This window comes from Toxorhynchites rutilus, chromosome 2 (genome assembly GCF_029784135.1).
Source record: "Toxorhynchites rutilus septentrionalis strain SRP chromosome 2, ASM2978413v1, whole genome shotgun sequence".
NCBI lineage: Eukaryota > Metazoa > Arthropoda > Insecta > Diptera > Culicidae > Toxorhynchites > Toxorhynchites rutilus.
The window spans coordinates 10,841,921-10,856,544 of record NC_073745.1 but is presented as its reverse complement, the minus strand read 5'-3'; the positions used below and the strand labels follow the sequence as shown (position 1 = coordinate 10,856,544).

Here is a 14,624-nt window from a genome sequence, read left to right as displayed (position 1 = left end):
ATTCCTTTTCGCATAAACAACATCAAATATGCGCGGAAGAGCAGTTATTCTTCAGTTGTTTCGAGTAAATCGTTTTTTTTCTGTCCCGTCGATTTATTTTTATAGACCCTTAGGATGAAGAGCATCAGATAACTCTGGAGTAAAATTTCCTGGGTGGCTCCATTGAGATCTTCTTCGGAAGATTATGTGTGTCTTCCTCTTTTGTAATGTCCGTATATTTTCAACGCCAGGTGTGAATTACTGAGTATGAAGTGAGTAACTCACTATTCTTGGGAAACAAGTAGCGAAACTGGACACTCACTATTTATCGATGTGGTTTTGAGTTTGGAGTGGTTTGGAGTAGTAATTATCATTTCCTGGAATATGCGTTTTGGACAGCGGAAAATAGCGTTCGTCGTCCAGAACGAAAGACGTCCCGCGGTATTTTTGGGTCATCCACCGACACTGTGATTTAACCGTCTCAATCTGCTCCTCCGTATACTCCGGCGACCTCGTCTTCTTCCTGCAGACGATTCCTTCCATCTTGAGGGTCCGATGGATCAATACGTAGGAGCAGCCATATTTCCGACCGGCGTCACGCAGGCTGGTTGCGTCCTTGTTGTCAAACAGCTTCTTTAACGATGTCTACCTCTGCTTCGTCATTATCGTCACCGGACGACCACTTCCGACCTTCCGCTCTACGTTCAGGGAACCCAGGATACGATATACCGTACTGACAGGTACATTTTCTTCCTTAAAATGTGCCACCGTGAACTTTTTTCCTTGCTGGAAATGCGTTTCGTAGAACCGTACAATGCGTTCGCGGAGCACGTGCTGTTTCGACGCCATCTTTGCTTTGACTAAATTCAAACTACCAAAACCAAACACGCCTACTGTTTCTAGGGAGCCCAAAGAGCAATTTTCTTGGAGAAAGAAAATTTTACGCTCTTTATTTGAGTTACTGAAAGGTATTGAAAAAATTCTCATTTTTTATTTAACATCCGTTATTAGTTACATTGATTATTGTTCAAGCTTTTAATTTTTCGTCATGTCTTCTAATTATCAATTCTATTTGATTCTTCTTACTATTTCCTGTATCGATAAGGAGTCTAATAGATTGTTTGGTATGAGTGTTTTCACTTGTAAGATACTGCAAATAATTTACCTGAATTTCCGTATTCTTATTTTTGAATCCTAGGTTTTGTCGTTTGTCTCCGTATTGAAAGATTGTTTCGATTTTAATGTTAGGTTCGACGAGCCAACTTTGATAGACACTATAATTATAGATTCATGTAGCCAATTCCATACCAATGCATTACTACAACTAAGAAGATTTACAGAAAAACATAGCGCCCTCTATCTCCAAACCATGTTAACTGAAAAACAACCATAATCAATAATAACACAAATAAAATCCAACATTTTTTGCGAGTGTTATACTTTTTCATAGAAGGCAAATTGGCCATCTACTTCGCTTTATTTTAATTATTTCATCTGCTGCTATCCGAACATAAATATTCTTAATTTCCAAATTCAGCAGCATCGATACTAAGATACGATACAAATGCTTTTCATGTAGGACTGAATTCCAGTATTTAAGTTCAAAAAAAACGATTCATAATGTTGATATGGGAAAAAATATACTTCAAAAAGCAACAGAGGGATAATAATTGAATCTTCAGGGGATGTCAGTATTTTGCAAGCGGTCTGATTTTTGTCGCAGATATATCAAAGAGTCTGATACGAATCATTTCAAGCGATCCTTGCAAGGAATTTTGCTCTACCCAGTTGACCAGTTTATCATCTTATTCATTTTTTTTATGAGAGATACGTTTTGTTCTGCATTCATTCAACCAAACGGAGCTTCTCTAGTGATTTCAAATAATAGCGGTGTCAACAATTTTACACTCAAAAACAAATTGTATCTGTACTTTATGACAAAAATCTGCAACCTGTACCAATCTGTTTTCTGTACCAAGAAAAACGAAAAAAATCTAAACCTTTCCAGATAAATCTGTATTTGCGAAAACACTGATGATGGTTACTCAAAAAATCCTAGTTGACAATCGACACTTATTTTGTATTGGCATTTCAATGAGTGACTATTTTTAGTAACTGTGTGAGGCATCTAGTGTTACAGTTCCACTTCCAATGCTACGCAAGTTTTAAGATGATGTCAAAGCCTATTCGCTCAGAGCGAATTATAATTTTGATTGTGCTGCTCGTGATGCTTATTATCATTTGCAGAAAAGAAATTATTCAAATAACGTAGCTTAATCATACTACTCGCTACCCACAGTGAAGCAATTTTCACTGAACAAAATTCAAAGTTACACGCTTTGCTTGCCGAAGGATTAAGCGAGCCGTGTCTCCATGTATAAGGTCGAGAATCGTAGAATCGGAAATCGCAGAAATATGGAAAACATGAGCTAACGAAAGTTATGCTTCGAGCAATGCAGCGGGAGCAGTAGTGAAGGGCAGACTGCCACATTTCTCGCCTAGGTGAATTTACACCAAAAATATCACTCTTCAACAAAACGAGGGCTCGCCTGTTCCGTACCCACCTGCAAGGAAAGGCAGGAATCATTTTAATTTTAAATTCATATGTGAAAATGGAATACTTTCGGGTGAGCAACGGGCTCGAAGGTATACATTTTACCAATTTTCGTGATCCCTTTTCCACGGGGTGTGAATCCGAGCGAACCATGCTTGACGTGCCGCCTTTTCCCGTTTTCTCGCTTTCGACCGGAATCCTTATTATCATACGAAATTCAACAATGGCCTGCTTGATGTGTTTTTCCTAAACAGAATCCCCCAGCCACCCTCTCTCTCACACAACCACAAATCGTTTCCCGGTAAAGTTTGTGGATTCAAGTAGCCTAATATTATGCAATCATTTCTCTAACGCGCGTCGCGGTTTGCTTTGTAGAGAACTTCCCCCCAATCCATTGCCCACCCTTCAGAGGAACGTTCCGACGACATCAGAGTGAAAGCATAAAATTATGCTGAGGAACTTTAAAATGATGTTTTTATTATTTTTAAAATTCCTATCCTCGTCAGGCCCTACGAGATATGAAAGTTTGAGACCGGGAGGAGAGGTGAGTGGCGAGAAAGAAGTTCAGTCATATTCAACTTTTATATTTCATCAGCAAGTGCACCCAAAGGCACAGTAGTTGTGTTTGTGGGTGTTATATGCTAGTAGCTGTGTTGGTACGTATGTGCGCCCCGCCGATGGGGAAAGCTCATGTTCAAGTTAAAAAGTTTACCTTTTGATCATTCCGGCCGGTTTGGTAGGTTCAGCTGCAATTAGGGAAATTGTAGAAAGCGGGGACAGTGAGCGCGGAGAATGGGAGTCTGATGGAGAGATGCCAAAGGAAGTTTGTTTCGTAGTTTAAATTTTATTCAAATTTTTACCCAAACAGCTGCGAGGATCAACTAATGATGGCAATTTCGCCGGTCGTCACTGTGGCCCTGACATTAAGAAGGATTTGTTGAGGGAAGAATCTTAGTAGAAAGAGATTACTGTGAGGAGATTCAACTCGTTGACTCGTTTCAAGTTTTACGGATACTGACGATGTAAATTTTATGCTATGGGGGTTATTACGATTACATATCACTTGATTGTCCAATATTTTTTGGCTTCAAGTTACTCATATCAGTCAAATTCAGATTCGTTGTCTGATGGGCTGAAAAGTAAATGTTACGCTCGAATAGTAGAGGAAAACTGGGGAAGAAATATTAGAGAAGGAAAAAATTGTGTGTAATTAAATAGAAGTATCACATAATGGATAATGGATTTGCAAACTGATCGAGAAATTTAAGCTTTGAGAGTGACAGAAATCATATACCATCCATCAGTTTTATTTATTTGGCAATTCCGAACACTCCCAATATTTTCTCAAAGAAATTCGACTGCGATGATTGCAACTGAGATTATCAGTATGATGATATGGCGAACTGTGTCCACCACAACATATGCATAAAATATGTCGGCGTGAATCAGAACGTAGGACAGCTATCGTGGTTCTGCAAAAAAAAAACCTTGGTGAGAACTCATCGGCCCATGAGCTGATAGGGAAGATGGGAACCTTACGCATTCAACCATTTCGTATAACGTTAGGAATCAAACATATCTTAGCTCTGGAGCAGATTGAAAACTTTTTGAAAAGAGCTGCCTAGAGACATTAGTGGAGAAGAATCAAGCTTAGGATTTTTAAGCTAAGGCAGGAATTGATAGAAGTTTGGAACAGGAGATGAAATAGCATTTGAAAGTGATCGAAAGGAACTCGAAGATGAACAAAACAATAATAATAATATTGGCTACAGAAAGACGATAATGGAGTTCTTCTTCTTGAATGGCGTTAACGTTCCCTGTGGAACTTTTGCCGTCTCAACGTATTCATTAACTAGCGTCGTTCATTAATACTTGGTTGAGATTTCTATGCCGAATAACACGCCTTGAATGTACTACTCTAGAGTGGCAAGCTTTAGAATACGCGTGACCACAGTGCAAGCCGGAAGAATTTTCTTTGACGAAAAATCCCCCAACCAGAACGGGAATCGAACCCGAACACCCGGCATGATAGTGTGGGACGCTAACCACTCGGCCACGGGTGCATAATGGAGTTGAGTAGAGTGAAAAAGAAAAGTCTGTTAGGCCACATATAGTAATGATAAGAAAATGAGAGCGACATCTGGGGAGTTTTACACAAGCTTTTCTGTAGTCGCGATGAGTAACAGCGAGAGAGTTGGAAAGAGGAGTCAATTTTAAAATAAAAAGCTCTAGCCGATATATTCAGAGCTTCCAGAAGATTGGCCCATGTTCAGCATCGCGCATGAGCAGGCGAATTTATCGTGCAGATTTACTAATACGCAGATCCTTCAGGCTTCAAGAGGCCTGACAAGAAATGAAAAACTCTCCAGCCACCTCTTTCACCGGAATTCAGCAACTCTATCTGCCAAAGACTTCAATATTTTGGCCGGGATTTCCCAATAAGAGCGGATTTATGGAAAATGGTGGAACGAAAGGAATCTTACGGACACCTCGGCACCTCGGGAAATACTCAATAGGTTGTCGTCGATTCCCTAAGCTGTAGGAAATAAATTTGAGACGATGAGTTTATTCTTTTCTAGAAATCTCAAATCACAGAAACCAACATCTACCAGCTGTGATTATTTGAAACTGTAAAACTGCAAAATTGATGCAGTTTCGTTGTTGGCGTATGATAATGTTTCATCTAATTAGGATTGGGTGGTCATGGATTGATTCATAGAAGATCGATTTTAGATTTTACAGATCGATTCTTTGTACTCGAAATTTTTTTTTTAAATTGTTTTTTTTCTTCGATTTTTCCGACCCCAGAAAAACCTTTTTGTAAATTTGTTTCTAAGTGTACCGTTCTGAATAATATTTCCGACATTCTGTAATTATAACTTGAAATGCTAAATGTCGTGATATAATATAACTGTTACCGCGATCACCTTTCGGACTTTGGGAATCAGTGCCTTTGATTTGGAGATTGGAACGAAACAACTTTATTCTCCTTCGAGTATAATGTAACGATATTCGGAGTGATGAAAACTGTTGTATATTTGACCTTCCAATGTAGACTAAGACCGATTTGCCTATTCCTATCGGTTTTATATCGCAAAGCGGTGGGTAACACAATAGAAAAATGTTCGTGAGCCTTTGATAAAGATCGGCAGATCACAACCGGATGCTGCGATGGGCTGCGAAGAATGATACGTTAGAAAGAGTATGCTATCTAGACCTATTCGAGTAGTCTGGCTCGTCCATTAACTACGCGTTGCGTGAACATACCGGCCACCGTGATAAAGGCGTCTTTTTAACTGAAACATATCTACTATCCTTTGGTGGCAGATGCCGATCTATCGATTAACTATATAAACGTTCCCTACATCTATTCTAGAATGATTCTATAAAATATTAAGGATTGGAATTCACTTCATTGCATTATGCTTTAATGTTGTTCTGACGTCACTGCTGGAATGCTCTGCTCCACCTCCGTATGTATGCATGATCATGCTGCGTCTGATGTCGTCTTCGGTTGTATACTCATCGTCGGTCTGGTACGGCCTTGACCGTTCGCGTTTTCGAGATCACATCCTGACCTTGAGCATCAGTTTGCGTTGGGTGGAATGGATGGATCGTCATCGTCACTTCGTCGTACTCCTCCGTATCCTGGGTGGCTGCATTCTCTGGAATAGAACATAGACGGCTTTTTTCAAGAGTAATTGAATAAAAAACAAACACTTAACTGGGTTGGAGGCAACCGGCCTCCGCGGGTCCGAAAATCGGACGATGACCGTTGGCACCAACTGCTGAGCGTAGTTGTGCATCGCTGAGTGACAATTCCTTTGATGCAGGCTTGATTGGGGTGGATTCCATTGACGAGTCATCCTTCCATGTGGGGTTGTTTCCGAGGTCATTCTGAGTGTCTTCCCATGGTTTTCGCTTCTCCTGTTGCAAAACCACAAGTCTCTCCGACATATAGTGGATGCGATCGGATTGGCATTTAACCGGTAGAAGGTGTTTGCTCATTGACGGCTCGGATTTATCAGTTACAGCACGTATCGTCGTCGAAGGTGATTATGGAGAAAGAACATTCCGTTATTTTTTTTGAAATTCAATATAAAATACAGACTTACATGGATGGGAGGTCATTTGACCCCCCGGCGTTGCGCAGTGGTACTGCGATCGTTGGAAGGATCCTAGTTTCCTTCTTGAAGGTTAGCGGATGATGCTAGATCTCCGCTAGGTTGGTAAGTGGGTAACACGCAGATCTTGGTGATGGAACGCCGAAACTCGCCATCTTTCGTCCGGACCGTTACCACCCGAATATTGTTGTCATCGCCTCTGAATATCTGTGTCACCCGCCCTAGTCTCCACTTGAGCGGCGGAAGATTTTCGTCTTTTAAGAGAACCATCGTGTCCAGCTTGACATTGTCCCGGCGCTGGGTCCAACGTGTCCGAGGTTGCAGCCCAGAGAGGTAGTCTGTCTGCCACTGCTTCCAAATTCGACGGACGTACTCCTGTGTTTGCTGCCATCTGTCGAGACGGTTCATCGGGATGCCTTCCAAACTAGGCTCAGGGACCGCGACAAGCGGACGATGGACCAGGAAATGCCCAGGAGTGAGCACCTCCAGGTCGTTAGGATCAGCCGAGAGCTGTGTAAGCGGACGAGAATTGAGACAGGATTCTATTTGGGTGATCAGAGTCAAGAAACTGTCTAGGTAGAGGATAACGTTCCCAAGAGTACTGCGGAGATGTTTCTTGAGAGACTTTACGGCAGCCTCCCAGAGACCTCCAAAGTTTGGAGACCTCGGAGGTATGAATTTGAAGGCAATGCCGTCGTTGGCACAGCTACTGGTTACGAGGTGTTGATGTTGTTGGGTTTCGAACAACCGAGTGAGCTCATCGAGCTCTCGCTTGGCTCCTCTGAAGTTTAGGGCATTGTCGCACTCGATCAGTTCTGGCCTGCCCCGTCGGGCAACGAAGCGTCGCAATGCGGCGATGAATGCCTGGCTTGATAGATCTGTAACACATTCAACGTGAGCCGCTTTCGTTACTAGGCATACGAAAATGGCGATATAACATTTAACGGGAGTTCCTCGTTGTATCGGACGGTAGTGAAAAGGTCCGCAGTAATCGACTCCCGTTCGTAGGAACGGAAATGTTGGTGTTACACGTTCTGATGGCAATTCCCCCATGAGTTGTTCCATGACCTCTGGCTTGCAACGGAAACATTTGATACATGAATGCACTACCTGTCGTGCAAGATTGCGAACACGCAGCGGCCAAAATCGTTCCCGAACCGCTGCTGTCATTAACTGAGGTCCAGCATGGAGAAGGTTAAGATGATAGAACCTTAGGATCAGCTCAGTCAACGGATGTCGATCTGGGAGGATCATCGGATGACGCTGGTTATACGTTACTGGAGCGTTTCGCAGCCGACCCCCGACGCGCAATATGTCGTTGGCTATCAGCGGAGAAAGAGCCTTCAGCCTCGAATTTTTCTTGACCTGTCCATCGCCAGATATATCTTTAAAATCTTGAGTAAACCGTTCTTCCTGTGCGATTCGAACGAGGTTTTCTGTTGCCTCACGAAGTTCAGCCGTAGTTATGGGTCCATTACGTCGCTCTTCTCGGTCTCGTGACTTCAAGTTGTGTATGAATCGGCGTATCAGTGCAGAAATACGCAGGAGCTTCGTGAACGATGAATATAATAAAAATAGTTCGTTGGGAGGTAGGAGTTGAACCGGTAACGCTATGGATCTTTCTTCCAACTGGTCCGGTGGAAGTTCATGATGTACTGGAGCGCTAATTGATGGCCAAAATCGAGACGGTTGGCGAAGCCAATCAGGTCCATTCCACCAGGCGGTGAAATCCTTCAATTCCTCCGGAGACATACCGCGGGAAACGACATCAGCGGGGTTTTCCAAACCAGGCACGTGTCCCCAGATGCCTCTAGCCGTTAATTGCTGGATTTCCGAGACCCGATTTGCCACAAATGTTTTCCAACGCGATGGGCTAGAGGACAGCCAATAATATACTATCGTCGAATCAGTCCAAAAGAAACATTTTACTTGAAGATTCACGCTAGACTCAACCTTTTCGAAAAGGTGGCTGAGAAGCAAAGCCGCAGAGAGCTCGAGTCGGGGCAGACATACCGTTGGATTTCTCATGGAGTTTCCAAGTGGAGCAACCTTGGACTTTGCGGTTAGGAGGTTGGTAAATATGTCTCCGTTCGTCGAAACTGCCCGCACATAGATGCATGCGCCATATGCATGCGTAGAGGCATCGCAGAAGCCATGTAACTCCAATGATACGACTGACGACGTGGCCGTTACCCACCGTGGAACACTAAGCTTTCCGAGGCCTTCGAGGTTGTCACGAAATTCTATCCATTTGCGTTGAGCAGAATCGTTGAGCTCGTCATCCCAGGCCTTCCCTTCTCTCCAAAGTTCCTGCATGAACAGCTTTGCTTGCACCACCACTGGACCGACCAGCCCCAGGGGATCGAAAAGCCGTGCGATATCGGAAAGGACGATTCGTTTAGTGATCGGTAAACTGTTGCCGTGCTGCGGTACCTCGAAACGAAATTCATCTGCGTGGGTATCCCATTGTAGGCCGAGAGTTTTTACCAACGAAGAGGGCTCGATATCTAGCAATGTGCGTTCATTCCTCAGGTTTTCGGGAACAGCCTGCAGAATTTCTTTGCTGTTAGAAGCCCACTTACGAAGCTGTAGCCCTGCTGATTGCGTCAGCTGGAGAAGCTGTTGGATAAGCGCTTGACCTTCTTCAGCAGTGTTGGTACCTGTGAGTAAGTCATCCATATAAAAATCCTTGCCCATTACAGCCGCAGCTACAGGATGGCTCTTGGATCCAATTTCCGAGAGTTGCTGTAAACATTTGGTCGCGAGGTACGGGGCCGATGAAGTACCATATGTTACTGTGGTCAGTCGGTATGTCTTTATAGGTTCCAAAGGTGACTCTCTCAAAGAATCAGTAGGAGTTGCTGATCGAGGAGAGACATCCTGATTTGTCTGTACATCTTCTCGATGTCCGAGATGATAGCGTACTGAGGAAATCGAAATCGAAGGAGTATGGCAACCAGATCGTCTTGTATCTGCGGACCAACCATGAGGGTATCATTAAGAGACACCCCAGTATTCGTTGGACATGATGCATCGAATACCACTCTCAACTTCGTGGTAATGCTGTCTGGTCGAACGACACAATGATGGGGTAGATAGTATGTTGGTAGTTGTGGGTCAGGGTTGGCTACCATCTCCATGTGTCCGAGCTCCGCATACTCACGAATGAAAGCTGAATAATTATCCTTCAGGGCAGGATTAGCGAGAAGTCTTCGTTCCAAAGATAAGAAACGACGAGTAGCAATTTCTTTCGAACTCCCGAGTTTGGAAAAAGTTGATTCCCGTTTAGGGAAAGCGACGACGAAACGACCATTAGGATCTCGGAAAGTTGTTCTGGCGAAATGTTCCTCACATGCAGCTTCCTCCAATGAGAACGTACTGGTAGTGCGGCATGATTCGATTTCCCAAAACCGAGCTAGCTGCTCCTCGACTGTGGCTATTGAACAAGCGAGATTGACGACTGATGATTTTATCCTTCCAGATCTGACCTTTCCAGACACCAACCATCCTAGTGCAGTGTTTTGAAGAATAGGTTCTCCGTGACCGTTCTGTAATTGACCATCCCTTAGGAGATCGTAGAAGTTTTCTACGCCGAAAATTAAATCTATTGGACCGGGTTGACCGAATGAAGGATCCGCTAGCACGATGTCCGAAGGAAACTTGAAGCTTGACACATCGACGACCTGATTTGGTAATTCCACCGTGATCTTAGGAAGAACGTGGAATTTCCAACTGGTATCAAAACCAGGGTGATGGGACTGGATACGAACGGTAGTAGAATATTTGGATAAAGTAGACGAAAGTCCAACACCACTGATTGGGATGAACTCCCTTGCACGATTCAGCTTCAATTTTTGGACAAGCTGCTCCGATATGAAGTTAAGCTGCGACCCTGAATCCAGAAGAGCTCGGGCCCACAGGAACTGTCCACTAGCATCAAAAACTTTCACTAGTGCGGTTGACAATAACACCGTTGTTGGGACGATATGCTGTTGCTCGTTGGGTGCTGATGAGAAGTGGCTTGTCGAAATTGCAGAGACGGTGGGGGCTGGGTTCTCAGGAGACGTATGTAGATTGCTTGAGTGAGACGACTGTGATTGGTTTGCTGGAGTGTAGGACGAGGAGGATGACTGCGAACCAGATGGCGGAAGCTTCGATTGGTGGGGTTGGTTTGATTGGCTATTTGGCGGATTGGTTCGTTGATGCAGCATCGTATGGTGCTTTTGATTACACACACGGCAAGCTCCACTAGAACAGCTCTTGACGAGATGAGATGACGATAGGCAATTAATGCAGAGCGAATTTTTCTTGGTGGCTCCGTACCGCTCAGTAGCGGTCATTTTGCGAAAAGTTTCACACTGGAACGGTGAATGAGGTGACTTCTTGCAGAAAGGACATGTTTTCTGCGACGGCGACACGGCTGAATGCACAGACGTTAGTTTGAAAGTGTTGGAACGAGATACGGAAGACATACGAGGAGGATCGGATAGTCGAGGCTTAGAGGCGGCAACAGACTGAAGGACCAAACTATGACCGCGCAGAAAATCGACGAGTTCATTGTACGTAGGAATATTTGTTGACTTCCGATGTGTCTCCCAATTACGGATGGTTACGGGATCTAGACGAGAACTGAGCATGAATACGAGAATAGTACTCCAGTCATCCGGATGCTCATCCAACTTCTCGAGAATTTTCAGATTTCGCTCATATTCATCGATCAGCCTGTTAAGAGATTCAAAACATTCTTTTCTCATAGGCTCTGCTATAAAAAGAGCTTCAACATATGATTTTACTAGGAGATATTTGTTCTCGTACCTCTTTTCTAATAATTCCCATGCGATAGAATAGTTGGCTGATGTAACCTCAATTACTTCGATCACACGCTTAGCCTCTTTAGATAAAGATGAGACTAAGTACGAAAATTTGTCCACATTGCTGAGCTGAGGTGCGGAACCGATCAACGATTTAAAAGTATCCCTAAATGTGGGCCATTTCCTAATGGATCCGTCGAAATGCGGAAGTTTTATTTCCGGAAATTTCACCCGCGAATGTACGGTATTTGTAGCGGATTGCACGACCATTGCGGTAGATGATGAAGGTTTTTGTATATTCGAAACTAGAAATCCTTTGAATTTCAGGTAAGTGAGCTCAAATTCAGCGCGTGCGGATTGATATAGATTTTCGATCGATCCATCGGAACCTTCTTCCTTTTTGATTGATTGTCTTAGTGCTCCTTGAAATTCATCGGATGACTCCAACTCTAACCTAACACGCTTAAACTCGTCGTTGATCTCCTCTAAATATTCTTTCCACGCTCCTAGCATATTCTTATCCGTCTCTTCATTGTATTTTCCTATGGATCTTTCCAAATTTTTGAGAGAATCTATGCAAAAACGCTCCTGACGGGAAAGCTTCTTAAATTCAGTCGCCATCTTGACTAGTAAACTGCACTAGAACAATCGATTAGAACCGCGTGTCACACACGTGCTTGCCAATTTGCCAACCAACTCCCAAAATTCATCAAAACCTACTCACGTCCGTACCACTTAAGTCATGCAAGAATTGCGAAAAATTCAGTAAGCCAGCGAACTGAAACTTACTTATGTTATCTCTATCCTTTTGGATCACATGCAAATCTACTTACAGTCTCCGTCGGGGTAAAGAGAGAAACCCAAGCCACGCCACGCGGCGGTATCCAAGCCTCCGGTTATTCAATCTCGAGATGATAATGGGATGAATAGATGAATAGATGAATAGCGCACACTTCACAAAGGACCCGCGCTTCTTGCTGGATGTTGTTCCACTGGCACTTTTTTCGGGTAATAAGATACCACTGAATAATTATTATTCGCTCACAGTTCGATTCCGCGACACTAATTTCTTTCTTCAGTTATTTCTAATGTCGCTAAAGTTTCACATCAAGTACCGTCCGTGGTACATAAGTCTTTTTTAACACTTCACTTGTGAATTCACTCCGAACAGACCGCGAATCGCAAACACTGATCCCAAGAGTCCTTGATCCGGTTCGAAGGACCAATTTTTTATGTTACCGCGATCACCTTTCGGACTTTGGGAATCAGTGCCTTTGATTTGGAGATTGGAACGAAACAACTTTATTCTCCTTCGAGTATAATGTAACGATATTCGGAGTGATGAAAACTGTTGTATATTTGACCTTCCAATGTAGACTAAGACCGATTTGCCTATTCCTATCGGTTTTATATCGCAAAGCGGTGGGTAACACAATAGAAAAATGTTCGTGAGCCTTTGATAAAGATCGGCAGATCACAACCGGATGCTGCGATGGGCTGCGAAGAATGATACGTTAGAAAGAGTATGCTATCTAGACCTATTCGAGTAGTCTGGCTCGTCCATTAACTACGCGTTGCGTGAACAATAACTATAAAATTATTATCACAATTGATTCTTTAGAGTAACCCTTTATTTATATCATCAGGGCATTAAGCAAGTTATTATTACAGAGTGTCCGAAATATAAAGCTGTCCGAAAAACGATTCGGAGCGGTACATCGATTTATTCTCACCAAAGTCCTCCTGATTTTTTTTTATAAACATAATGTTAACATTTTGAATGCTTCATTAAGCTTGCTGGCAAAATCAGTCTGATTCTTCTACAGGCAGAAACCAATTGTTGAATCATTATCAGATTTTTTTTTCAATTAATCTATATAATTTAATGGGTTCATGACGGAACAAGATCAATGCAATAGAGAGTGCTTTTGATTAGATGATTTGATTATTTCCTGTTTATTGAAAAATCGACACTTTTTTTTTGAGAAAAAGGCTTTCAAAAGATTCAGATGCTAAAGAGTTTTTTCCCGATCCTTAAAGCTATAAAAGATAGAAAGTGAACGTCTTTGCCAAAGTTCATATTTTAATAAGATCTGAAACTTTGTCGAATTCACTATATCGCTATCTCGTCTTTAGATAAAATTTGGATAAGTTGTAATTTTTTCAAAGAAAACACGAAAAGGAGCTATGATTTCAGAGAATTGTTGGGTGATTTCACTAAGAAGGCAGTACTGTTTTCATCTTTTTTGGATCAAAATTTTCAAAATTAGTTTGTGCATCGCGTTTGAGCAATACGTGTGTGTATATAATAACTCCATGTATGACACATTCAAATGTCAATATTTGTTCGATGCTGCTTTGTATCAACTATCGAATTCAGGATGTAACATACGGTTGAATCATTAACAGAGGATAATTTTATCGTACAAGCAGTTTTTTTTATTTAATTTCTCGTTTTTTTAAGAAAATGTAACAAAAAAAAAATGGTTACAAAAGTATCCTTCAAAATATTTCCTATTCCTTTTTCCTATATTTTTTAGTCTATATTTTCCAATGGAAATGCTGTATACCGAAAATTTTACAATTAAATCACATATTTTCGATCACGCAATCAGAGTTGGGAGAACTGTTAAAAGGTATATATCCTATAATTTTCTGTATTGATGTGCGAAACCATGAATATACGGATTAACAAATTGTCACTGTTCAAGAAGATTATCAAATTCCTCAGGCAACAGTTCTTCTTCTTGAATGGCGTTAACGTTCCCTGTGGAACTTTTGCCGTCTCAACGTATGCAATTACTAGCGTCATTTATTAATACTTAATTGAGATTTCTTAAGCCAAATAACACGCCTTGAATGTATTCCGAATGTATTTACTGTCCGGAAACATCGACTGTGCGGAGTTAATCAGCGAGATACGGTTTTACGCTCCCGCCAGACATCTCCGCGAAAGACAGCTATTGGCGATACGGCCGCATACAACGTCGTACGGGCAAAACTGTCCTTTGTCCAGCTGCTTCCGTGCGTTTAATGAAGTTCAATGTCACTTCGATTTTAATGTATCTAAATGTGTTTTTAAACGTATAATTAGGAATATTAGGTAGTATTTAAGATTTGTCAGTCTGTGAGATGTTTTTTTTTAAATCTAAGACG

At 42.3% G+C, this 14,624-nt stretch overlaps 2 protein-coding genes across 2 annotated transcripts; both read right to left on the bottom strand.

The window, feature by feature from the left end:
- Positions 1-5,859: 5,859 nt before the first annotated feature.
- Positions 5,860-9,446, bottom strand: LOC129769245 (uncharacterized). The gene is made up of 2 exons (XM_055771364.1): positions 6,259-9,446; positions 5,860-6,198 (listed from the first exon to the last, which is right to left on the bottom strand). Exon 1 carries the CDS (start codon positions 9,352-9,354, stop codon positions 6,712-6,714), a length of 2,643 nt encoding a protein of 880 aa, XP_055627339.1. The 5' UTR covers positions 9,355-9,446; the 3' UTR covers positions 5,860-6,198; positions 6,259-6,711.
- A 51-nt stretch (positions 9,447-9,497) lies between these two features.
- On the bottom strand, positions 9,498-12,089 carry LOC129765534 (uncharacterized). The gene has a single exon (XM_055765936.1). The coding sequence runs from the start codon at positions 12,087-12,089 to the stop codon at positions 9,498-9,500; it is 2,592 nt and encodes an 863-aa protein (XP_055621911.1).
- Between the last annotated feature and the right edge of the window lie 2,535 nt (positions 12,090-14,624).